A 23,759-nucleotide genomic window follows, 5' to 3' on the forward strand; every position below is an offset into this window, starting at 1 on the left:
AGTCTCCAAAATTTCTGACTAATAGGAAAAGCACGTTAATAATTAAAATTTATTTATGTATTAATTAATTAATTTATTTATTTTTTATTGTGACTTTATTTGATCATTTTCTTCAGTTTGTATTCCTCCTTACTATGAATGCTCCATTGTTTATATGTGTTTCTGTCTGAACAGGTATGACTGATTGTTTGTCCATTCTTACAAGAAAAAAGTGACACAACATTTTAGAAAATAATAATAAAATAATTTAAAAAAAATAATACAAATATTTTCATGAGATGGTCCCAAACATTCGGGTAAAAAAAATCGAATTAAGTAATAATGAGAAATAAATCAAATAAAACCAAAAAAAAAAAACTAAATTACAAAACAGCTCTGTTGCAGAACAGTGACGTAAACAAAACAGCATCGCCGTGACACAAAACACCTTAAAAAAAAATAGAAGGAAAAAAAAAACCATAATAATAACATGGTCCAAAAACTTAAATTACGTTATGCGCTGTAATAACGCTCGGTGTAATATCGCACAGCAGTGACGTCATCGTCGCAGAGCTGAGTGCGTATCTGGCGCCATATTTCCAGCCGGCTTCCCAGGGAACACGTTGTTGAAATGTAGGTGTCAGAACGTGGTAAACGACTCTCAGATCCATTCCCATCGATCTCCCGGGATCCATCCGACAGGGGCCGACCCGGGGTGAGTGCCGCGCCTGCACCGCCGACGCGCCGGGCGTAATGTCACCAAACGGAGGCTGATTCGCTGCTGTCACCGAGCGGGGGCCCCGCGTTAGCTTTGAGCTAGCTGTTAGCATTAGCTGGCTCGTTGCGCTGATGCCGTGCTGGTTTCTGTCATTTTCTACGCCAACTTTTAATGAACCTCACTCGCTTCTTGGTTCTGCCCCTTTTTCTGTCTCTCCCGCCCTCCCCCCCCCCCCCTCTCTTCCTGCCTCCCAGCGCCCCGGCTCTCGTGCCGTCATGGCAGAGAAAAACACCAGGATTGCCATCGTCAACCACGACAAGTGTAAACCCAAGAAATGTCGCCAGGAATGCAAGAAGAGCTGCCCCGTGGTGCGCATGGGTGGGTGTGGCCCCTCGAATAGAAATTTCCGTTTTGGGGTATTGTGGATACTGTGTTCTTTAGTGATTGGGTTGATCGTACATGTATTTATTTCAAATTTTAGCTTTATCTCTGATTCACTGTGAGCTTTACTTCATTATTTACTGTATATGACCTTGTTTTTCCTGTTTATTTTGTCTTTTGAGTTTCTTCTATTTCTTTCAGTCTTTGTGTAATTTTCGTCATTGGGTTGTATTTTGTTGTGCGCGGCAATGTTTTTATTGCATATCTCTTATACGTTTCTTATATCGCATTCTTTTTTAACTTTATTTATTTTTTATTCCGTCTCTTTATTATTTTTGCCTCTCTTCTGTCACGCAAACTGCCGCCGCCACTGCGGTTTGTGGGCCTCCTGTTGCAACCGTTATGATTGACGAGATCTCTCTACCACATGGACATCCACCCGTGGCGGCGTGGGTGCTGTGTCCGGGCGCGTTGTGATTTGTATCCGCGTGTTTCCAGGGAAACTGTGCATCGAGGTGACGCCGCAGAGTAAGATCGCCTGGATCTCCGAGACGCTCTGCATCGGCTGCGGGATCTGCGTCAAGGTGAGGGGAGCCCAGGCCGTCGCCTAAAAGTCTGAAATGAAGACTTGTTTTCGTATTGGTTTTAAAAGCTAAATTTCCGTCCAAGTATTAAATGAAAGAAACGTACGCTAAGGAATGTTATCAGTCTCCAGGGAAGAATAAGCAACACATGTGATTCAAGAGTCAAGATTCAAGAGGTTTATTCGTCACATACATATACATACTTTCATACATATATGCAGTGAAATGTAGAGGTGCAAGGTTTTAACACGTTTTAGGCTCATGGCCGACTGATTCTCAACATGAAACATGAGCTGCATGCGAGATATGTCCATACATTTCAAATGTTAAATGTCGATCCTGTGCTGGTTTCATGTTTATTTTCATATTTCATCTGATTTTCTCTTTTAAAGAAAAGTGCTTAATTTTATAATTTTCTTTTATCATATGTCATATCTCATGTCTATCACTCTATTTTTGTTTTATTAATGCTCATCAATTTTGCCCATGGCTTCAAGTTATTCCTTGTAAGCTATTTGTGTTCAGTTTGTCATTGTCTTTGTGGATGTGTTTTATATATTTTTTTATTTTTATCTTATTTATTTACTTTTTATTTATTTTTATTTATTGTTTGGCTTTTTCTTTATTTTGGGCCAAATTGTTTGAGGTGGGTGAGGGGGTTGTTCTGTGTGCTTGGTGGAGGGGAGGATAGAAAGGGTGCTGGGAATGTATAAATATGTATAAAAATGAAAAATTCAGTAAAATCGGATTGGAGGGAGAAAAAAAAGGTGCTGAAATGATGAAAAGATAAAATGGTATCCTTGCATTCAAGGCAGTTATGAGTAAAAGAGGTATCAGTTTATACCCAGATTAAACCTCTGACTGAAGGAGCTTCTTCTCAACGTCCGTTGCAGAAATGTCCGTTCGGGGCCTTGTCCATCGTCAACCTGCCCAGCAACCTGGAGAATGAAACCACGCACAGATACGGCCCCAACTCCTTCAAGCTGCACCGGTGAGTCGCCAAACAACACGCTGAGTCGCACCTTGACTTCCTTCAAATACACCCAGCGCTGCTAATTATAGTTAAATAACACCCTGGTTCTCCTGCGTCTTTCGGATAAGCTGTTGGAATATTGTTGTTGATTAATAATAAGGATCGATACGGAGTCACCATATATTCATTCGTCTGTGATTTCTTTCCCCTTTTCATTTGGGGAATATTTCAGAGGCAAATGAATCTGCATCGCTTTATTCCGTGACCGATATTATCTTTCTGCAAAGTAACACAGAAAAAAAAAACCGTGTGTGTGTGTGTGTGTGTGTGTGTGTGTGTGTGTGTGTGTGTGTGTGTGTGTGTGTGTGTGTGTGTGTGTGTGTGTGTGTGTGTGTGTGTGTGTGTGTGTGTGTGTGTGTGTGCAGCCTGCCTATCCCGCGTCCCGGTGAGGTTCTGGGCTTGGTCGGAACGAATGGTATCGGAAAGTCGACGGCGCTGAAGATCCTGGCAGGCAAGCAGAAGCCCAACCTGGGCAAGTTTGATGTGAGTTGTTGCCACAAGCCCCCTGTTGTTCGCCCGCGCTGAGGACGTTCCAGCCCCTTTCTCTCGGGGGTTCTCTGTATAAAGAGATACGCCCTAACCCTGCTCTGTCGCTGGTAGCTGCCGCGCTCACAAATGGAATGCGAGCAGAAATGCAAATGCTTATTACCTTATATGGGCGTGTATCCTGTATCATTATACGCAGGTCAGTCATGTGACTCGGGGTCATAGTCACGAGACGTCTAAGAACTCCCTCCGGACAAAGGCCCCGGGGACAAACTGCTGTGTCACTGTTTACAAAGTGTATCACTTCATCTTTCCACTATTTGAGAAAATAAATCTAGTTCTAGTGGAATGAACTGAACAAGGGTCTCTGTTTGTCCCTGTTATCGAGGGTTTATCTCATGTCGCTTGTTGGAGAAGCCATCCAGCTGCTTTCTGGGATACCAGAGCAGTGCTTTCAACCCTTTTTCCTGCCACGGCAAAAGTTTTTCACTGTCAAATAAACCGCTCTCCTGTCCCCCGCTAAAACGTCAGAAACATCTATAACCTGATTATTATGGTTTACTAATGGTTAAGAAAGACGTGACTGTGAAAAATGCAACGACTCTTTTTTTCCCCTCAGTGATTCACCCAGAGCGACTCTTGTCTAAACGATTAGGCAAATTATTACAGCCGTGTAATTTTGATCTCCGAAGTTTCCGTTAAAATTATAATTATTGAAAGTGGAATTTGAAAAATGTTCGGAGGCAGCGGTGCTCCAGCGCCTGGGCGTAGCACAGGGTTTTGGACGCGGCAGCGCGGCGTGACGAAGGGTCTCGGGTGCGTTTTCCCCCCAGAGTCCCCCAGACTGGCAGGAGATTCTCACCAACTTCCGAGGCTCCGAGCTCCAGAACTACTTCACCAAGATCCTGGAGGACGACCTGCGCGCCATCGTCAAGCCGCAGTACGTGGACCAAATCCCCAGGACCGTCAAGGTGAGGGCAGCGGGTGGGGGCACAGGTCCTACTGGGTCAGGGTCTGTGTTTGCGTTGTGAAGTATTAGTATTATAGTTTTTTTTGTCGTTGTTTTTTTTTTTAACATATTTATTGCTGTCATTTTGATTGCAATTCACGTCTATGCCACTAGGGGTCCGTGGGCGCTATCCTCAGCAGGAAAGACGACACAGATTCGCAAGTCATCGTCTGTAAACAACTAGGTAACACACACGTAACACAACGATACACCGACAGATGTTACAGAAATATCTTGTACTTTTTAACAAACGTCGATCACTTTCCTCGCCTTTTTGTTTGGAGTATTCAAAATGGGTTGTATCGTGGTTTATATGTAACAATGTTGCCGGGCAGATCTGAGCCACCTGCTGGAGAGGAATGTGGAGGATCTCTCCGGGGGAGAGCTGCAGAGGTTCGCCTGCGCAGTGGTCTGCATCCAGAGGGCCGACATGTACGTTTACACCCACCCAGGAGTGGGCAGTCATTCAATACGACTGTTTTTGTACAATATAGCGATATGTATGTCTAGTTTAAGAGCTTCCAACATACCTATTCATTGTTATTAATGTGAGACCGGTTAATCGTTAAATTAGTCATGCTTGAATGTGAGTCTTCATTGTAGTTTCCATGCATCGTCACTAGATGGCGCCACTAGCTAGTGTTAGCATTAGCATGTAGGCGGCGTGGTTTAGTTGTGAGAGCCACTTGACGGTAAAATGATGCTGGTTTTAAGGTGGCATCGAGGTTTCTGTTCGACCTGGAGTTTGATCTCTCCCCTCGCTTTGCTTGTAGTTATATGTTTGACGAGCCCTCCAGTTACCTGGATGTCAAACAGAGGCTGAAGGCCGCCATCACCATCCGATCCCTCATCACGCCTGACAGGTAGAGCGTAAGGTCCTGGGGGGGATTCTGAACCACTCCTATGGAAATGGTTTTCAATTGAAATCAATAGTAAACAACCCCACACAACTGTATAAAAAATAAATGGATTTAACAGTGTGTGTGTGTGTGTGTGTGTGTGTGTGTGTGTGTGTGTGTGTGTGTGTGTGTGTGTGTGTGTGTGTGTGTGTGTGTGCTTCTGTCCAGGTTCATCATTGTGGTAGAACACGACCTCAGTGTGTTGGATTACCTGTCTGACTTCATCTGCTGCCTGTACGGCGTTCCCAGTGCCTACGGGGTGGTCACCATGCCCTTCAGCGTCAGAGAGGGTACGCTCGCTCTCTCTCTCGCTCTCTCTCTCCCCCTCCAGTCCAGGAGGCTTTGCTGCCATGGCCTTACACTGCTAATGTCAAACAGAAAGTACAATTCAAACAGAAAAATGTAAATGTCGCCGTGCGTGTGTGTGTGTGTGTGTGTGTGTGTGTGTGTGTGTGTGTGTGTGTGTGTGTGTGTGTGTGTGTGTGTGTGTGTGTGTGTGTGTGTGTGTGTGCACACACTCTCTCCCCCTCCAGGTATAAACATCTTCCTGGACGGCTACGTTCCCACGGAGAATCTACGTTTCAGGGAAACCTCGCTGGTCTTCAAGGTCGCTGAGACGGCCAGCGAGGAGGAGGTCAAGAAGCTCCGCCACTACCAGGTGCGCCCACTTCCTGTTTGAAGGCGGCTTTTTTAAGACGAGCCGGTGGCAGACTGGGGCTGTACTGGGCCAGTGTGTGTTTTAAAAAGGTGTGTGTGTGTGTATTTCAGTACCCCAACATGAAAAAGACGATGGGAGAGTTCTCTCTGGAAATCAAAGAAGGAGAATTCACCGACTCTGAGATCATGGTCATGTTGGGAGAAAACGGTAGAATGTGTGTGTGTGTGTGTGTGTGTGTGTGTGTGTGTGTGTGTGTGTGTGTGTGTGTGTGTGTGTGTGTGTGTGTGTGTGTGTGTGTGTGTGTGTGTGTGTGTGTGTGTGTAATATCTTTACATAATGTGTGTGTGTGTGTGCTTATATATCTATGTATAATGGGTGTGTGTTCAGGAACTGGGAAAACCACGTTCATCAAGATGTTGGCTGGAGGACTCAAGCCCGATGGGACGGGTGAGACCCGCGTTTTATTTGACACACCTGCGGAATGCTCGATTCCGATTGGTCGATAGCAGAGGTCAGTTATTTCTGAACAATGACCCTTGTCTTTGGGTGATGACCGTTGCTACAGGCGACCGTTTCTCTGCCCGCTTTCGCATCCCTCGTGTCACTCTGCGAAGACGAGGTGAATGTGGAAATGTCCAATTTAACTTTGTGGATTATTGTTGGAAGCGGAAGCTCAAACTAGACGTGTGAGTTAATGAAATACTGTCAAATCAGAAACTCCTCAATAACGGGGGTTATTTCGTAACGACTGGCTGGCTGTACGTTATCATTATTAATATCAACCCTTGTACATAGATCAATAAATCTCTCTCCCTCTCAGGGGACATTCCCATCCTCAATGTCAGCTACAAACCTCAGACCATCAGCCCCAAGTTCAAGGTCGGCGTTCTTAATTATTATCTTTAACATCATTATCAGTGTTTCCCTGTAATGTTTCCACTGATCCAATGCAGGAGGTGTGTGTGTGTGTGTGTGTGTGCAGGGCAGTGTGAGGGCCCTTCTCCACGAGAAGATCCGCGACGCCTACACACACCCTCAGTTCATCACAGACGTCATGAAGCCCATGCAGATCGAGAGCATCATCGACCAGGACGTAAGACACACGCACAAGCTGCGGGGAGCGGTGGTCCAGTCATTTACACAGCAAAATAAGACTCCGCCCCCCTCCCCCTCCTTAGGTCCAGAACCTCTCTGGGGGGGAGCTGCAGCGCGTGGCTCTCACGCTCTGCCTGGGGAAACCAGCCGATGTGTACCTGATCGACGAGCCCTCTGCGTACCTGGACTCGGAGCAGAGGCTGATGGCCGCCAGGGTCATCAAGAGGTAGCCAAATAAATGAAGAGGGAAGACAAGTAGAACGGTGAAAAAACACTAAACAGAAACAGCAAAGTAGTCAAAAAGTCAGATTCATTGCACAGGATAAATGACTGGTATTACAATGTACTTTAGAAACTACAATCGTATGCTTACATCAAAATTTTAGGGGAATTTCCTCAATGTGTGTGTGTGTGTGCGCGCGCAGATACATCCTCCACGCTAAGAAGACGGCCTTCGTGGTGGAGCATGACTTCATCATGGCGACGTACCTGGCCGACCGCGTCATCGTGTTCGATGGAATCCCGTCCAAGTGCACGGCCGCCAACACGTAATACACATGCACCCACACACGCTCACGTGCGTTCTTTGGTATTTCGTGCAGCTAATTCTGCCATTAAAATAAGGAAAAGTACAACAATCATTTAAAATGAAATTAAAATCGAAGAATATGGAATTCAAATGTAAGTTCTCTCTCTCTCTCTCTCAGCCCTCAGGGTCTGTTAGCGGGGATGAATAAGTTTTTATCGCTGTTGGAAATCACCTTCAGACGAGACCCGAACAACTTCCGACCTCGAATCAACAAGCTCCACTCCATCAAGGTACACACACACACACTCCTTTGTCACTACTGCAACCTGTCCACAAAGCAGCTGTGTGGAAAGGTAAATCGACCGTATTCTCTCTCTCTCTCTCGCGCTCAGGACAAGGAGCAGAAGAAAAGTGGGAACTATTTCTTCCTGTGCGACTGAGGTCCAGTTCCTGTTTGACCGACAGCAACTTCCTGCCGCGCTGCGAGGGTCTGTTCGCCACATTCGGCGACTACGTGGCTTATTTTTTTTCCTTTTTCCTCTTCTCCTCCCGCTAGCCTCGAAGAGCCGCACAAACCGATGGCTAGCACCACCCCCAGGGCTGGAGCCGGGGGGTCAGCGGCGGCGGCGCCGGGCTGCTTTCACCGGCCGGGAAAGCAAAATCTTTTTAAACAGTGCAAATAACCCAGTGTTTCACTACACTTTTTATAATGACATAATCCCACGCCACAGTCCCAAAAACCCAGTCACAAACACAACTGTTGACCATCACAGCTTTCTTTCTGTGTGAAACTTGAAACCACAGCTTGGTATCCGGGCTGAAGTGGATGGATTGGTGCAGCCTTGCAATTTTGATCTTGCAACACAAGCGCTAATTTCCAGTATTTATTTTACGGCGTATTAGTGTGCCGCGGCACAGTGGTTGGAAGATACATAAAATCTGTAATACTCATGTATTTACAATAAACAGCTGTCTCCTGCTTCTTGTTTATTACATTCCGCCTGCTTATTGGCCAAAATATAGCATTTATTATATAATTATTTAAATATAGTGAATATTTGTATACGGTTTTATTTTTCTCTGTAGGACAGTATGTGAGAAGAGAAGCTTTGATTTGATCAAAAGATTCAGCGTTGCAAAAATGAATTTCCCAACCCGGTCAATGAAATGATTCCAAATAAACAGTGCACCTGCAACGTTTTGGACTCAGGATCAACTTGTTCTGGATAGAAGTGTTTTTTAAGCTGAGAAAAACAAAAACATTGAACGCAAACAACTTTCCAGAATCCCAACAGATTTGGCAAACTGTGGCTTTTACACACGCAGCTAAGATTGCAGTTGTCAACGGTTGTTGCTAGGCAGTGGTCAATCCAACCAAGTCTCTAAATCCATTTAAAGCGCTTTTGCTAAGGACAAGGGATGTCCGCACGCACCGAGCTGAACTACGATGGGCCCCCCACCAGATGGGACGGTCCCATCAGAAGGAGCGGTTCTCCAAGTGGAACTTCAAGTGCTAGAAATTGGACACCGGTGAAAACAGGAAGTGACTCGAAAGGGAGGGGCAGGAAGCAGCAAGTCTGTGATGGAGGCCAAAGGACGTCTTAGTAATCTAGAGGCTGGAATGTGGGAATTTGAGTTCATTAGAAGTCACGAAATCAGCATCAGTTGAGTTTCCCTTATTGTCCTTATTTGGGGATGATGTCATATCGCAGAGCAGCCATTTGTGGTGCTGCAGGTTCTTTAAATAAATAAAGTCACTGGGGATGAATGGCGACGTGTGAGCTTCTCGCCGGACCATGCACACTGCAGCCAGAGAAACTTCCTTTTATCTCAATCAAATGTCATAAGTAAGTGTTAACTTCTCCTAAAATCTCCTTGGCAAGGCACACTTTCAGCTTTCTGACACATTCTTGGTCCACAGACGTTTTCACCATTAATTTCATGAAGAGACGACGAGGTCAAACGGGAAATACCGTTCAGATTCCGAAAGGAGAAATAGAACGATGAGGTCAGACACACTGAAGAGACGTTTTTAGAAAAGGACACGAGAGGAACGGAGACACACAGTCCTCTCACCTTCACTCCCAGGTTGAAGAACCACCTGAGAATAATCACATCTGTGGACACACACACACACACACACACACACACTATAAAACTAACTATAAAAGCTGTGTGACAGTCTAAAGATGCATCCAGGGCTCCAGGATATAATATGATATCATATTATATAAGAGTTCCCAACAAAATAATATGGCAATATGCCACTACAGGCCTTTATAAAACGCGAACACTAAGTGTTAATTTTGACGAGTCGACCCTTATCCTCACAAAATACTGCAAGGACAAGACTACATTGGCAGTTTCTCAACTGGTAGCTCCGATCCATAACTGGGTCGCAGGTCCGTGACGAGCGGACCACGGATGTACACATCCACGTCTTCAAAAATTGAAATATATATATTTTACAGCATCTTGTACAGGAGACACACACACACACACACACACACACACACACACACACACACACACACACACACACACACACACAGGTTTTTATTTATTCACACTGATCAACACACCAGCGGTTTCACTAATCAACTTCTTGCCCCCATCATTGGAGGTTAGTGCCGCCACTAGTCCATTGTTTCCAAACATTTTCTCCGACACCAAACCCCTATCCAATCGTAGTAATGAACAAATCTTTTAAATAACTCAGAAGTTTGGAGTCACCCCGGCCAAAGAGTGAATGTCCGACTGACAAAGTGAAAAAAATACAGCGGACGAATTCAAGACCAAGGCAAAAACGGTCGAGGCATTTGGCGTAATAAAAATTGAATGTGATTTGCAATTTGCATTCCACCAAATAAAAATAGTTCTGACAGAATGATCCTGGAGTCTTCTGACTCTCGTTCAGGAGGTCCTCCCTCGCTCACCGTGCGTTTTACTCAGTGATTTGTCAGGAACCGAATCTCAAAAAGAAGTCAAACTTTTCATCATTACCAATTCTTTTCACTTGAACATGAGCTTGCTCTGATGAACACAGAGCTGCTGTTGTGTCTGTGACTGAAGAATTTCATGAATTAGTGCAGCCTCGCAAATTTTATCCTGCAACACAGGAGCTAGTGTGCATCATACATATTTTAAAGTGGAATTTGAAAAATTCTCCCAACACACTAGTGGTGCACTCGCACACACAGAAAGTACCTACTATACTTTCAAGCAACACAGCCAATTCTAGACTCAAAGACACACATCAGTCAATCCAGAGAGCAACTTCAATGTCACGTGAACGAAGCATCAAGAGACAATGAACGGAGACGAACCGGTATTGCCGAAGAAAGGGTGCACGTCAGTTGTGTGGTGTCACTTCGGGCACAAACCAGCTGACACAGAGCAAAAACAGTGTTCCTCGAGCCCTGTCATGAATCGATCTCGGCGTCGCACGGGACCACAGCAAACATATTCCAACATTTGGAGGTAACCACGCAAAGGAATACAAAGAAAGTACGGCGATCAAAGAGGCAAAGGCTAGCAAACATGTACATAGCAAAAGCACTGACGCAAAATGGCAGCCTTCAATTATTTGCAATAATTTTTTATTATTGCTCCAACAATGCACTGTGATGCACATCCAAACAATGAAAGCTAAATAAAGCTGTGCTTGAATGACAGTTCTATTTTTAAACAAGTTTAACTTTTTTCCCCCGCCACAAATGATTGTTGCAATAACGCCATCGGGGTATTTCGTCAAAATAATTGGGATAAATATTTTTTTATTATTATATTGTTGCCCTGTTCTAGTGTGTTGCCAGGGTGGGATCTACCTAAACTGGATGTTGACCAGATGAGGCTGAGAGCCGTCGGACTGCCAGTACGTCTCCAGGTTGTCGTCTCTCAACTGGTCCACACCAAACCCTGTGGCACAAAGATGAATTATACACTGTCACTAACAGCACGACACAGTACCACAATACTCACACAGTACCAACATAGTACCACAGTACTAACACAAAAATAATATGGCAACAGTACTTTGTTTCGTAACAGTTCTACAATCCGTACTGGCAGTCTGAGTATTTCTATACATGTACAGTATATATTAAGTTGTACCCATATTGTCTAGTGATGCAAGAGTCGCAAATTATTTGTTCGTGGCGAACAAAAAGTTTTAATGATTCACCGATCTGGGGTCACTCTGGCAAAAGAGACATTTGTTTGATTTAATCGTAATCTGTCTGAATCTGTATTTCTGAACGAAAAGAGCCGTGAGCAGCGAGTCACTCACGGCCTCAAGCAGCTCAGCTAGGAGCCTGACAATCTGCTTCAAATTACGAGGCAGTGAGTGAGAGTCAGTCGTCAGGAACAGTCTCGAAAAGGAGCCAAAGCTCTCATCACGGCTTCCTCTTAACCCACGAACTACATGATCGGTTCTGCTCAGTGATTGTTTCCAATGATAAACTAAGACATAAGACGTTTGAATGGCATGAATTTATCAAACCACAAAATACCTTTTACAGGAAATAAAGTATTACTTCTTATTCCAGCGGGAAACTACCCACACAAAAGACGAAAACAGGTGTTTGCCACATGAACAAAAAAGCGAATATTCCGGCCCACCCCTCCTGGAAACAAAAACTAAGCTGGCGGTGCTGTTGCCACATACCAGGTTTACAGGAGGACAGGGACCACACGGCCTGTGATCCGATCTCTCGGACAGTCCCAGTGCGCTCCAGCTGCTTGGGGTCGGCCCCGGGCGGGGTCTTACTGGGAGTGGCCATCCCCTGGACAAGCGCTGAGCAGAGGAGAGATGACAGCCGGTGAATAAAACAACAACAATTATTCAAGTATTTACTATTAAATGAATAATGTTAAATACCCATTGTCATCTTTTTAAGTGTAATCATTGTCTTAATTAAAACTTAACAAAGAATAAGAGAAGCCAAGCTGACAGTTGGTGAATAATATTAAATAAATGTAAATCTGAAGATGGACAGTGAAAATAAACCTAAAAAGTAAAAAAACACACAATATAAATGTGTATATAAATATGGTCACATACAATAATGTTATTACAACAAGGTCACAACATTGTGAAATAAATAATGTGAAGTATGTGTTATTTTGTAAATGTCGTATTACGTATATGAATGTCATGTATCCGTTCAAACTTTAAAGCGTAATAAACAATTTCAATGCACAACAATCGAGAGATGCTCACGGACACTATTCTTATAATTGACAATGTTAAGAAGGACGAACAATTGGAAGTTAGCTGGCTAGCTGGACCACGCCAGAAAACCGAGTTTAAGAGCCTGAAATGCTGAGTTTGTTCAGCTATTTGGGTTTATTAAAACATACTTACGCGTGAGATGAAATGACGGGTTATCTCACCGCATTGCGGGCAACACTCAACTGACTCTTCTGCTTCGAACCTCCCACCTGACGGCGCTCCGTCGCGGGCTAGTGACGTCACGCACCGCCGTCGTCGCATAGTAGTGACACGCCAAAGACGGACGTTGTCCGTACCCCGTCATGGTAACAGACCCCGTAATAGCCTTGATATTTTGAGCAGCAAATGCTAAAATTAGAGAAATACATCGAAAGAATATCGCATGACATGTATCCAGCAAACGTGCGTTTTTCAAGATGTCGAGAGGTCCATAACAAATGTACTTTCGGCAAAACTGAACAAGAAAGTGCAACTCATCTTTTCTGTGGTTGCCCATGAAGTATTACATCCAAGATTCAAGATTCAAAAGGTTATTTGTCACATATATATACACACGGTCATACATATGCAGTGAAATGTCATGATACCCGGTGATTACGCACAATAAGAAGAGCACTTGTAGCCCAGAAGAACAAAACAAGAAACAAAAGAAAGAAAGAAAGAGCACTATAATCCTGAACTTGCAAAATAATAGGTCGTGGGTGGCAGGTAGATGTACTTAAAAAGTCGACGACCAAAAAGACGCCTTCAAAACAAGATACGAATAAGGACCCAAACGCTGGGTCCATAGTGCCCATTCATCTCCTGAATCCACCATACCCCTTTCTCCAAGAAATACATTCGTCTGTCATTGACTATCCGTTCCATCAATGTACAGATATTTGAGGTCTTTATTTGCGGTATATTTTGACTTTATTTCTTATTTCTAATGCTTTTGTCAACCCACCGTGGTACTGCTTCCCTCTTTACTTCGCTTTCCTTCCTTTCCTTCACTTTTAGTCAAGGATTGTAACGCAGCCAATATTAGACCTTGTCTTATTTTATTATCAAATGTTTCTGGTGATGTCCCGTCTGGACTACTGCAGCGCCCTCTTAACAGGCTTGCCGGCCTGTGCGGTGAAGCCACTACAGATGATACAGAATGCGGCGGCGCGACTGGTGTTCAACCAGCCAAAGAGGGCACATGTCACTCCGCTGCTCATCGAGCTCCACTGGTTACCTGTAGCCGCCCGCATCAAGTTCAAGTCTCTTATGCTGGCCTACAGAGTGATGGCTGGGAATGCTCCCGCCTACTTAAATGCTCTTGTAAGAGCACATGTTACCCCCCGGATGCTGCGCTCGTCAAATGAGCGTCGCCTGGCTCTGCCGGCCATACAGCCACGGCAATCCAGGCTATTCTCATTTGTAGTTCCACGTTGGTGGAACGAGCTGCCAAAAATGACCAGAGCGGGGACCTCCCTCTGTCTTTAAGAAGCACTTGAAGACCCAGCTCTTCAGTGAGTACCTCCTGTCCTAACCTACAACTACTTAGCACCACCTTGCAGTATTTATTGTTACACGAATGTTGTTGTTACACTAATCTCTGTCGCAATGTAGCTTGAATGTTATTCTCCCTTGTAAGTCGCTTTGGATAAAAGCGTCTGCTAAATGACTAAATGTAAATGTAATGTACATGTTTCGATGTCTATATTATAATCAATTTGGCTCAGGTATCTCCCACTCATTCTGGAGAGACTTTGAGAATTATATATTGTGCAAAACAACACATGCAGTTATCATTGAAGGGGGATACATTGTCCCTTATTTGGAATGTAAAGATAACAATGTAGGTACTATTGTTAACCTTTTTATTTGATTGGTGAAATTTCATATCTATAAAGCCACATTTCTTCATTCAATGCCATCTTTAAAGTTGTTTAATATTTACATTGATTGTTATTTTGAGTCTCCAAAATTTCTGACTAATAGGAAAAGCACGTTAATAATTAAAATGTACTCAAAAAACGTTTTTCTGGGAAGTTTGTCACCAAATGTAATCTTTTATATATTTATTTATGTATTAATTAATGTATTTATTTTTTATTGTGACTTTATTTGATCATGTAGCTTTAATATCTAAAGCTACATTTCTGAATTCAATGCCATATTTTAAGTTGTTACTAATTTACATTGATTGTTATTTTTGAGTCTCCAAAATTTCTGACTTATAAGAAAAGCACGTTTGTAATTATAATGTACTCAGAAACGTTTCTCTGAAGAACTCTGTCACCAAATGTAATCCTTTATTACATTTTTTGGAAATTTTATTCATTTATTTTTTATTGTGAATTTATTTGATCAATTTCTTCAGTTTGTATTCCTCCTTACTATGAATGCTCCATTGTTTATATGTGTTTCTGTCTGAACAGGTATGACTGATTGTTTGTCCATTCTTACAATAAAAAAGTGACACAACAAAGAACATTTTGGAAAATAATAATAATAATAATAATAATAATAATAATAATAATAATAATAATAATACAAAAAAAAATAATACAAAAAAAAATAATACAAATATTTTCATGAGATGGTCCCAAACATTTGGGTAAAAAAAAAAATCGAATTAAGTAGTAATGAGAAATAAATAAATCAAATAAAACCGAAAACAAACCTAAATTACAAAACAGCTCTGTTGCAGAATAGTGACTCAGCATCGCCGTGCCACAAAACACCTTAAAAAGAAAGTAGAAAAAAAAAAAAAACCCATAATAATAACATGGTCCAAAAACTTAAATGACGTTATGTGTTGTAATAAGGTTCGGTGTAATATCGCACAGCAGTGACGTCATCGTCGCAGAGCTGATTGCGTATCTGGCGCCATATTTCCAGCTGGCTTCCCAGGGAACATGTTGAAATGTAGGTGTCAGACCGTGGTAAACGACTCTCAGATCCATTCCCATCGATCTCCCGGGATCCATCCGACAGGGGCCGACCCGGCGTGAGCGCCGCGCCTGCACCGCCGAGCACCGGGGTTAAGCGAGCGGGGCCCTGCGTTCGCTGCGCTGCTGCCTTGCTGGTACGTGAAGAGAGAGGGAGACATGGAGAGAGAGAGACGGATGGAGAGAGGCAGACCGACAGATGAACAGAGAGACAGATGGAGAGACAGACAGACATAAAGGGAGGCAGTTAAAGAGAGGGAGAGAGACAGATAAAGAGAGACAAATGGAGAGAGACGGATAAAGAGAAGAGACGGATAAAGAGAGGTGGAGAGAGACAGACAGGTGGAGACAGCTCGGGACAGTTGGAGAGAGACAGATAAAGAGAGAGACAGGTGGAGAGAGAGACAGGTAGAGAGAGACAGACAGGAAAACGGACGTAGAGACAGACAGTTAATAGATGTAGATGGAGGAAAACAATGAGTCAGGATGAAACAGCATTTCTACACCAACTTCTAATGAACCTCCCTCACTTCTTGTTTCTGCCCCCTTTTCTGTCTCCCCCTCCCTCTCGCTCTCTCCCCCCCCCCCTCTCTTCCTGCCTCCCAGCTCCCCAGCTCTCGTGCCGTCATGGCAGAGAAATACACCAGGATTGCCATCGTCAACCGTGACAAGTGTAAACCCAAGAAAAGTGGCCTGGAATGCAAGAAGAGCTGCCCCGTGGTGCGCATGGGTGGGTGTGGCCCCTCAAATACTAAAAAGGGTGTTTTTTTTCCGTTTTGGGGTATTGTGGATACTGTGTTTGTTAGTGATTGGGTTGATCGTACATGTATGTATTTCTCATTTAGGCTTTATCTCTGATTCACTGTGAGCTTTACTTCATTATTTACTCTATATGACCTTGTTTTTCCTGTTTATTTTATCTTTTGAGTTTCTTCTATTTCTATTTCTTTCAGTCTTTGTGTAATTTTTGTCATTGGGTTGTATTTTGTTGTGCGCCGCAATGTTTTTATTGCATATCTGTTATACGTTTCTTATATTATATATATATATATATATATATTTTTAACTTTATTTATTTTTTATTCCGTGTCTTTATTATTTTTGCCTCTCTTCTGTCACGCAAACTGCCGCCGCCACTGCGGTTTGTGGGCCTCCTGTTGCAACCGTTATGATTGACGAGATCTCTCTACCACATGGACATCCACCCGTGGCGGCGTGGGTGCTGTGTCCGGGCGCGTTGTGATTTGTATCCGTGTGTTTCCAGGGAAACTGTGCATCGAGGTGACGCCGCAGAGTAAGATCGCCTGGATCTCCGAGACGCTCTGCATCGGCTGCGGGATCTGCGTCAAGGTGAGGGGAGCCCAGGCCGTCGCCTAAAAGTCTGAAATTAAGACTTTTGTTTTCGAATTGGTTTTAAAAGCTGAATTTCTGTCCAAGTATTAAATGAAAGAAACGTACGCTAAGGAATGTTATCAGTCTTAAGTAGAATAGTAGTAGTAATAACTTACAAGTTATTCCTTGTAAGCTATTTGTGTTCAGTTTGTCATTGTCTTTGTGGATGTGTTTTATAATTTTTTTTATTTTTATCTTATTTATTTACTTTTTATTTATTACAATTTCTTTGTTTTTGGCTTTTTCTTTTTTTAGCTTTTTTTTTTTCTTGGGGGGGGGGGGGGCTAAAGCATTGTTTGAGGTGGGTGAGGGGGTGGTTCTGTGTGCTTGGTGGAGGGGAGGATAGAAAGGGTGCTGGGAATGTATAAATATGTATAAAAATGGAAAATTCAGTAAAATCGGATTGGAGGGAGAAAAAAAAAGCGCTGAAATGATGAAACGATAAAATGGTATCCTTGCATTCAAGGCAGTTATGAGTAAAAGAGGTATCAGTTTATACCCAGATTAAACCTCTGACTGAAGGAGCTTCTTCTCAACGTCCGTTGCAGAAATGTCCGTTCGGGGCCTTGTCCATCATCAACCTGCCCAGCAACCTGGAGAATGAAACCACGCACAGATACGGCCCCAACTCCTTCAAGCTGCACCGGTGAGTCGCCAAACAACACGCTGAGTCGCACCTTGACTTCCTTCAAATACACCCAGCGCTGCTAATTATAGTATAATAACACCCTGGTTCTCCTACGTCTTTTGGATAAGCTGTTGGAATATTGTTGTTGATTAATAATAAGGATCGATACGGAGTCACCATATATTCATTCGTCTGTGATTTCTTTCCCTTTTCATTTTGGGGAAAGAGTTCAGAGTTCACAGTGTGTGTGTGTGTGTGTGTGTGTGTGTGTAGCCTGCCTATCCCCCGTCCCGGTGAGGTTCTGGGCTTGGTCGGAACGAACGGTATCGGAAAGTCGACGGCGCTGAAGATCCTGGCGGGCAAGCTGAAGCCCAACCTGGGCAAGTTTGATGTGAGTGGTTGCCACAAGCCCCCTGTTGTTCCCTCGCACTGAAGACGTTCCAGCCCCTTTCTCTTGGGGGTTCTCTGCATAAAGAGATACGCCCTAACCCTGCTCTGTCGCTGGTAGCTGCCGCGCTCACAAATGGAATGCGAGCAGAAATGCAAATGCTTATTACCTTATATGGGCGTGTATCCTGTATCATTATACGCAGGTCAGTCATGGGACTCGGGGTCATAGTCACGAGACGTCTAAGAACTCCCTCCAGACGAAGGCCCCGGGGACAAACTGCTGTGTCACTGTTTACAAAGTGTATCACTTCATCTTTCCACTATTTGAGAAAATAAATCTAGTTCTAGTGGAATGAACTGAACAAGGGTCTCTGTTTGTCCCTGTTATCGAGGGTTTATCTCATGTCGCTTGTTGGAGAAGCCATCCAGCTGCTTTCTGGGATACCAGAGCAGTGCTTTCAACCCTTTTTCCTGCCACGGCAAAAGTTTTTCACTGTCAAATAAACCGCTCTCCTGTCCCCCGCTAAAACGTCAGAAACATCTATAACCTGATTATTATGGTTTACTAATGGTTAAGAAAGACGTGACTGTGAAAACTGCAACTCTTTTTCTCCCCTCAGTGATTCACCCAGAGTGACCCTCGAAAATGAGCCAAAACTTTCATCACGACGTAGAGTCAACACTATGTCTAAACGATGAGGCAAATTATTACAGCTGTGCAATTTTGATCTCTGAAGTTTCCGTTGTTATTATAATTATTGAAAGTGGATTTTGAAAAATGTTTGCGGCGTCTGAAATACGCGGGGGCGGCGGTGCTCCGGTGCCTGGGCGTAGCACAGGGTTTTGGACGCGGCAGCGGGCGTGACGGAGCGTCTCGGGTGCGTTTTCCCCCCAGAGTCCTCCAGACTGGCAGGAGATTCTCACCAACTTCCGAGGCTCCGAGCTCCAGAACTACTTCACCAAGATCCTGGAGGACGACCTGCGCGCCATCGTCAAGCCGCAGTACGTGGACCAAATCCCCAAGACCGTCAAGGTGAGGGCAGCGGGTGGGGGCACAGGTCCTACCGGGTCAGGGTCTGTGTTTGCCGTGTGAAGTATTAGTATTATAGTTATCTTTTTTTTTTTACCATATTTATTGCTGTCATTTTGATTGCAATTCACGTCTATGCCGCTAGGGGCCCGTGGGTGCTATCCTCAGCAGGAAAGACGACACAGATTCGCAAGTCATCGTCTGTAAACAACTAGGTTGTTACGTAACACAACGATACACCGACAGATGTTACAGAAATATCTTGTACTTTTTAACAAACGTCGATCACTTTCCTCGCCTTTTTGTTTGGAGTATTCAAAATGGGTTGTATCGTGGTTTATATGTAACAATGTTGCCGGGCAGATCTGAGCCACCTGCTGGAGAGGAATGTGGAGGATCTCTCCGGGGGAGAGCTGCAGAGGTTCGCCTGCGCAGTGGTCTGCATCCAGAGGGCCGACATGTACGTTTACACCCACCCAGGAGTGGGCAGTCATTCAATACGACTGTTTTTGTACAATAAAGCGATATGTATGTCTAGTTTAAGAGCTTCCAACATACCTATTCATTGTTATTAATGTGAGACCGGTTAAGCGTTAAATTAGTCACCCTTGAATGTGAGTCTTCATTGTAGTTTCCATGCAGCGTCACCAGATGGCGCCACTAGCTAGTGTTAGCATTAGCATGTAGGCGGCGTGGTTTAGTTGTGAGAGCCATTTGACCGTAAAATGATGCTGGTTTTAAGGTGGCATCGAGGTTTCTGTTCGACCTGGAGTTTGATCTCTCCCCTCGCTTTGCTTTTAGTTATATGTTTGACGAGCCCTCCAGTTACCTGGATGTCAAACAGAGGCTGAAGGCCGCCATCACCATCCGATCCCTCATCACGCCTGACAGGTAGAGCGTAAGGTCCTGGGGGGGATTCTGAACCACTCCTATGGAAATGGTTTTCAATTGAAATCAATAGTAAACAACCCCACACAACCGTGTAAAAAATAAATGAATTTAACAGCGTGTTGTTTTGTGTGCCTGTGTGCGTGCGCGTCTGTCCAGGTTCATCATTGTGGTGGAACACGACCTCAGTGTGTTGGATTACCTGTCTGACTTCATCTGCTGCCTGTACGGCGTTCCCAGTGCCTACGGGGTGGTCACCATGCCCTTCAGCGTCAGAGAGGGTACGCTCGCTCTCTCTCTCTCTCTCTCTCTCCCCCCCTCTAGTCCAGGAGGCTTCGCTGCCATGGCCTTAAACTGCTAATGTCAAACAGAAAGTACAATTCAAACAGAAAAATGTAAATGTTGCCGTTTAATAAATGCATAAAAATATGAATGATAAATAATAATAAAAAAAAAGTGTGTGTGTGTGTGTGTGTGTGTGTGTATGTGTATGTGTGTGTATGTGTGTGTGTATATATATATATATATATGTGCAGGTAAGTGATGACAACCCACAATACAAATGGCAACCTGTAGAAATAGCAATTAAAATGAATTTGGATAAATGGTAAATGTAACTCTCTCTCTCTCCCCCTTCAGGTATAAACATCTTCCTGGACGGCTACGTTCCCACAGAGAACCTGCGTTTCAGGGAAACCTCACTGGTCTTCAAGGTCGCTGAGACGGCCAGCGAGGAGGAGGTCAAGAAGCTCCGCCACTACCAGGTGCGCCCACTTCCTGTTTGAAGGCGGCTTTTTTAAGACGAGCCGGTGGCAGACTGGGGCTGTACTGGGCCAGTGTGTGTTTTAAAAAGGTGTGTGTGTGTGTATTTCAGTACCCCAACATGAAAAAGACGATGGGAGAGTTCTCTCTGGAAATCAAAGAAGGAGAATTCACCGACTCTGAGATCATGGTCATGCTGGGAGAAAACGGTAGAGTGTGTGTGTGTGTGTGTGTTGTAATATCTACATATAATGTGTGTGTGTGTGTGTTCTAAAATATCTATATATAATGTGTGTGTTCTAATATATCTATGTATAATGGGTGTGTGTTCAGGAACTGGGAAAACCACGTTCATCAAGATGTTGGCTGGAGGACTCAAGCCCGATGGGACGGGTGAGACCCGCGTTTTATTTGACACACCTGCGGAATGCTCGATTCCGATTGGTCGATAGCAGAGGTCAGTTATTTCTGAACAATGACCCTCGTCTTTGGGTGATGACCGTTGCTACGGGCGACCGTTTCTCCGCCCGCTTTCGCATCCCTCGTGTCACTCTGCGAAGACGAGGCGAATGTGGAAATGTCCAATTTAACTTTGTGGATTATTGTTGGAAGCGGAAGCTCAAACTAGACGTGTGAGTTAATGAAATACTGTCAAATCAGTATCTCCTCAACATGGCAAGTTGTTATGTAACAAGCAGCATGATGTGCAGCCAGCCCATCATTATTCCAAAATAACCCGCTGAAGGGGGTTATTTCATAACGACTGGCTGGCTGTACGTTATCATTATTAATATCAACCCTTGTACATAGATCAATAAATCTCTCTCCCTCTCAGGGGACATTCCCATCCTCAATGTCAGCTACAAACCTCAGACCATCAGCCCCAAGTTCAAGGTCGGCGTTCTTAATTATTATCTTTAACATCATTATCAGTGTTTCCCTGTAATGTTTCCACTGATCCAATGCAGAAAGTGTGTGTGTGTGTGTGTGTGTGTGTGCAGGGCAGTGTGAGGGCCCTTCTCCACGGGAAGATCCGCGACGCCTACACACACCCTCAGTTCATCACAGACGTCATGAAGCCCATGCAGATCGAGAGCATCATCGACCAGGACGTAAGACACACGCACAAGCTGCGGGGAGCGGTGGTCCAGTCATTTACACAGCAAAATAAGACTCCGCCCCCCTCCCCCTCCTCAGGTCCAGAACCTCTCTGGGGGGGAGCTGCAGCGCGTGGCTCTCACGCTCTGCCTGGGGAAACCAGCCGATGTTTACCTGATCGACGAGCCCTCTGCGTACCTGGACTCGGAGCAGAGGCTGATGGCCGCCAGGGTCATCAAGAGGTAGCCAAATAAATGAAGAGGGAAGACAAGTAGAACGTTGAAAAAACACTAAACAGAAACAGCAAAGTAGTCAAAAAGTCAGATTCATTGCACAGGATAAATGGCTGGTATTACAATGTACTTTAGAAACTACAATCGTATGTTTACATCAAAATTTTAGGGGAATTTCCTCAATGTGTGTGTGTGTGTGCGCGCGCAGATACATCCTCCACGCTAAGAAGACGGCCTTCGTGGTGGAGCATGACTTCATCATGGCGACGTACCTGGCCGACCGCGTCATCGTGTTTGATGGAATCCCGTCCAAGTGCACGGCCGCCAACACGTAATACACATGCACCCACACACGCTCACGTGCGTTCTTTGGTATTTCGTGCAGCAAATTCTGCCATTAAAATGAGGAAAAGTACAACAATCATTTAAAATGAAATTCAAATCTTAGAATATGGAATTCAAATGTAATCTCTCTCTGTCTCTCTCAGCCCTCAGGGTCTGTTAGCGGGGATGAATAAGTTTTTATCGCTGTTGGAAATCACCTTCAGACGAGACCCGAACAACTTCCGACCTCGAATCAACAAGCTCCACTCCATCAAGGTACACACACACACACACTCCTTTGTCACTACTGCAACCTGTCCACAAAGCAGCTGTGTGGAAAGGTAAATCGACCGTATTCTCTCTCTCTCTCTCAGGACAAGGAGCAGAAGAAAAGTGGGAACTATTTCTTCCTGCGCGACTGAGGTCCAGTTCCTGTTTGACCGACAGCAACTTCCTGCCACGCTGCGATGGTCTGTTCGCCACATTCCACGACCACGTGGCTTATTTTTTTTTCCTTTTTCCTCTTCTCCTCCCGCTAGCCTCGAAGAGCCGCACAAACCGATGGCTAGCACCACCCCCAGGGCTGGAGCCGGGGGGTCAGCGGCGGCGGCGCCGGGCTGCTTTCACCGGCCGGGAAAGCAAAATCTTTTTAAACAGTGCAAATAACCCAGTGTTTCACTACACTTTTTATAATGACATAATCCCACGCCACAGTCCCAAAAACCCAGTCACAAACACAACTGTTGACCATCACAGCTTTCTTTCTGTGTGAAACTTGAAACCACAGCTTGGTATCCAGGCTGGAGTGGATGGATTGGTGCAGCCTTGCAATTTTGATCTTGCAACACAACGCTCATTTCCAGTATTTATTTTACGGCGTATTAGTGTGCCGCGGCACAGTGGTTGGAAGATACATAAAATCTGTGATACTCATGTATTTACAATAAACAGCTGTCTCCTGCTTCTTGTCACATGTTTATTACATTCCGCCTGTTTATTGGCCAAAATATGGCATTTATTATATAATTATTTAAATATAGTGAATATTTGTATACGGTTTTATTTTTCTCTGTAGAACAGTACTTGAGAAGAGAAGCTTTGATTTGATCAAAAGATTCAGCGTTGCAAAAATGAATTTCCCAACCCGGTCAATGAAATGATTCCAAATAAACAGTGCACCTGCAACGTTTTGGACTCAGGATCAACTTGTTTGGACGTGAAGGACGACAGACGTTTCTGAAGCCACACAATCCGTTTCATCAGCATTTAATTTTATTCAAAATCAATAGAAAAAACAAAACCAACAGTAAATTTAATTTGTTCTGGATAGAAGTGGTTTTTAAGCTGAGAAAAACAAAAACATTGAACGCAAACAACTTTCCAGAATCCCAACAGATTTGGCAAACTGTGGCTTTTACACACGCAGCTAAGATTGCAGTTGTCAACGGTTGTTGCTAGGCAGCGGTCAATCCAACCAAGTCTCTAAATC

The 23,759-nt window shown here is 44.2% G+C and overlaps 3 protein-coding genes across 5 annotated transcripts; 2 read left to right on the forward strand and 1 right to left on the reverse strand.

Annotated features, from left to right (window-relative positions):
• The first annotated feature begins 565 nt into the window (after window positions 1-565).
• Window positions 566-8,395, forward strand: LOC307247237 (ATP-binding cassette sub-family E member 1-like). Of its 3 annotated transcripts, none has more exons than XM_080023339.1 (19): window positions 566-694; window positions 952-1,075; window positions 1,577-1,662; window positions 2,556-2,653; window positions 3,061-3,178; window positions 4,015-4,152; window positions 4,305-4,374; window positions 4,526-4,622; window positions 4,964-5,053; window positions 5,258-5,379; window positions 5,623-5,747; window positions 5,858-5,954; window positions 6,135-6,194; window positions 6,568-6,626; window positions 6,730-6,840; window positions 6,926-7,068; window positions 7,268-7,390; window positions 7,550-7,661; window positions 7,764-8,395. In XM_080023339.1, the coding sequence occupies exons 2-19, from the start codon at window positions 973-975 to the stop codon at window positions 7,809-7,811; spliced, it is 1,800 nt and encodes a 599-aa protein (XP_079879465.1). In that variant the 5' UTR covers window positions 566-694; window positions 952-972; the 3' UTR covers window positions 7,812-8,395. The 3 variants fall into 3 exon arrangements, 2 of the variants coding, with proteins under 2 accessions (XP_079879465.1, XP_079879466.1); XM_080023340.1 differs by having other exon boundaries at window positions 952-1,065; XR_013844734.1 differs by lacking the exon at window positions 7,764-8,395 and having other exon boundaries at window positions 6,926-7,105; window positions 7,550-7,564.
• Window positions 8,396-10,954: 2,559 nt separating this feature from the next.
• Window positions 10,955-12,856, reverse strand: LOC307247247 (anaphase-promoting complex subunit 10-like). Its single transcript, XM_080023353.1, has 3 exons — window positions 12,737-12,856; window positions 12,038-12,166; window positions 10,955-11,289 (listed from the first exon to the last, which is right to left on the reverse strand). The coding sequence occupies exons 2-3, from the start codon at window positions 12,150-12,152 to the stop codon at window positions 11,195-11,197; spliced, it is 210 nt and encodes a 69-aa protein (XP_079879479.1). The 5' UTR covers window positions 12,153-12,166; window positions 12,737-12,856; the 3' UTR covers window positions 10,955-11,194.
• A 3,282-nt stretch (window positions 12,857-16,138) lies between these two features.
• LOC307247238 (ATP-binding cassette sub-family E member 1-like) lies at window positions 16,139-23,000 on the forward strand. The gene is made up of 18 exons (XM_080023341.1): window positions 16,139-16,255; window positions 16,790-16,875; window positions 17,466-17,563; window positions 17,819-17,936; window positions 18,831-18,968; window positions 19,111-19,180; window positions 19,329-19,425; window positions 19,767-19,856; window positions 20,013-20,134; window positions 20,493-20,617; window positions 20,728-20,824; window positions 20,949-21,008; window positions 21,451-21,509; window positions 21,617-21,727; window positions 21,813-21,955; window positions 22,155-22,277; window positions 22,435-22,546; window positions 22,645-23,000. Exons 1-18 carry the CDS (start codon window positions 16,153-16,155, stop codon window positions 22,690-22,692), a joined length of 1,800 nt encoding a protein of 599 aa, XP_079879467.1. The 5' UTR covers window positions 16,139-16,152; the 3' UTR covers window positions 22,693-23,000.
• Window positions 23,001-23,759: the final 759 nt, after the last annotated feature.

Source organism: Zeus faber (assembly GCF_960531495.2).
Source record: "Zeus faber genome assembly, chromosome: 22".
NCBI lineage: Eukaryota > Metazoa > Chordata > Actinopteri > Zeiformes > Zeidae > Zeus > Zeus faber.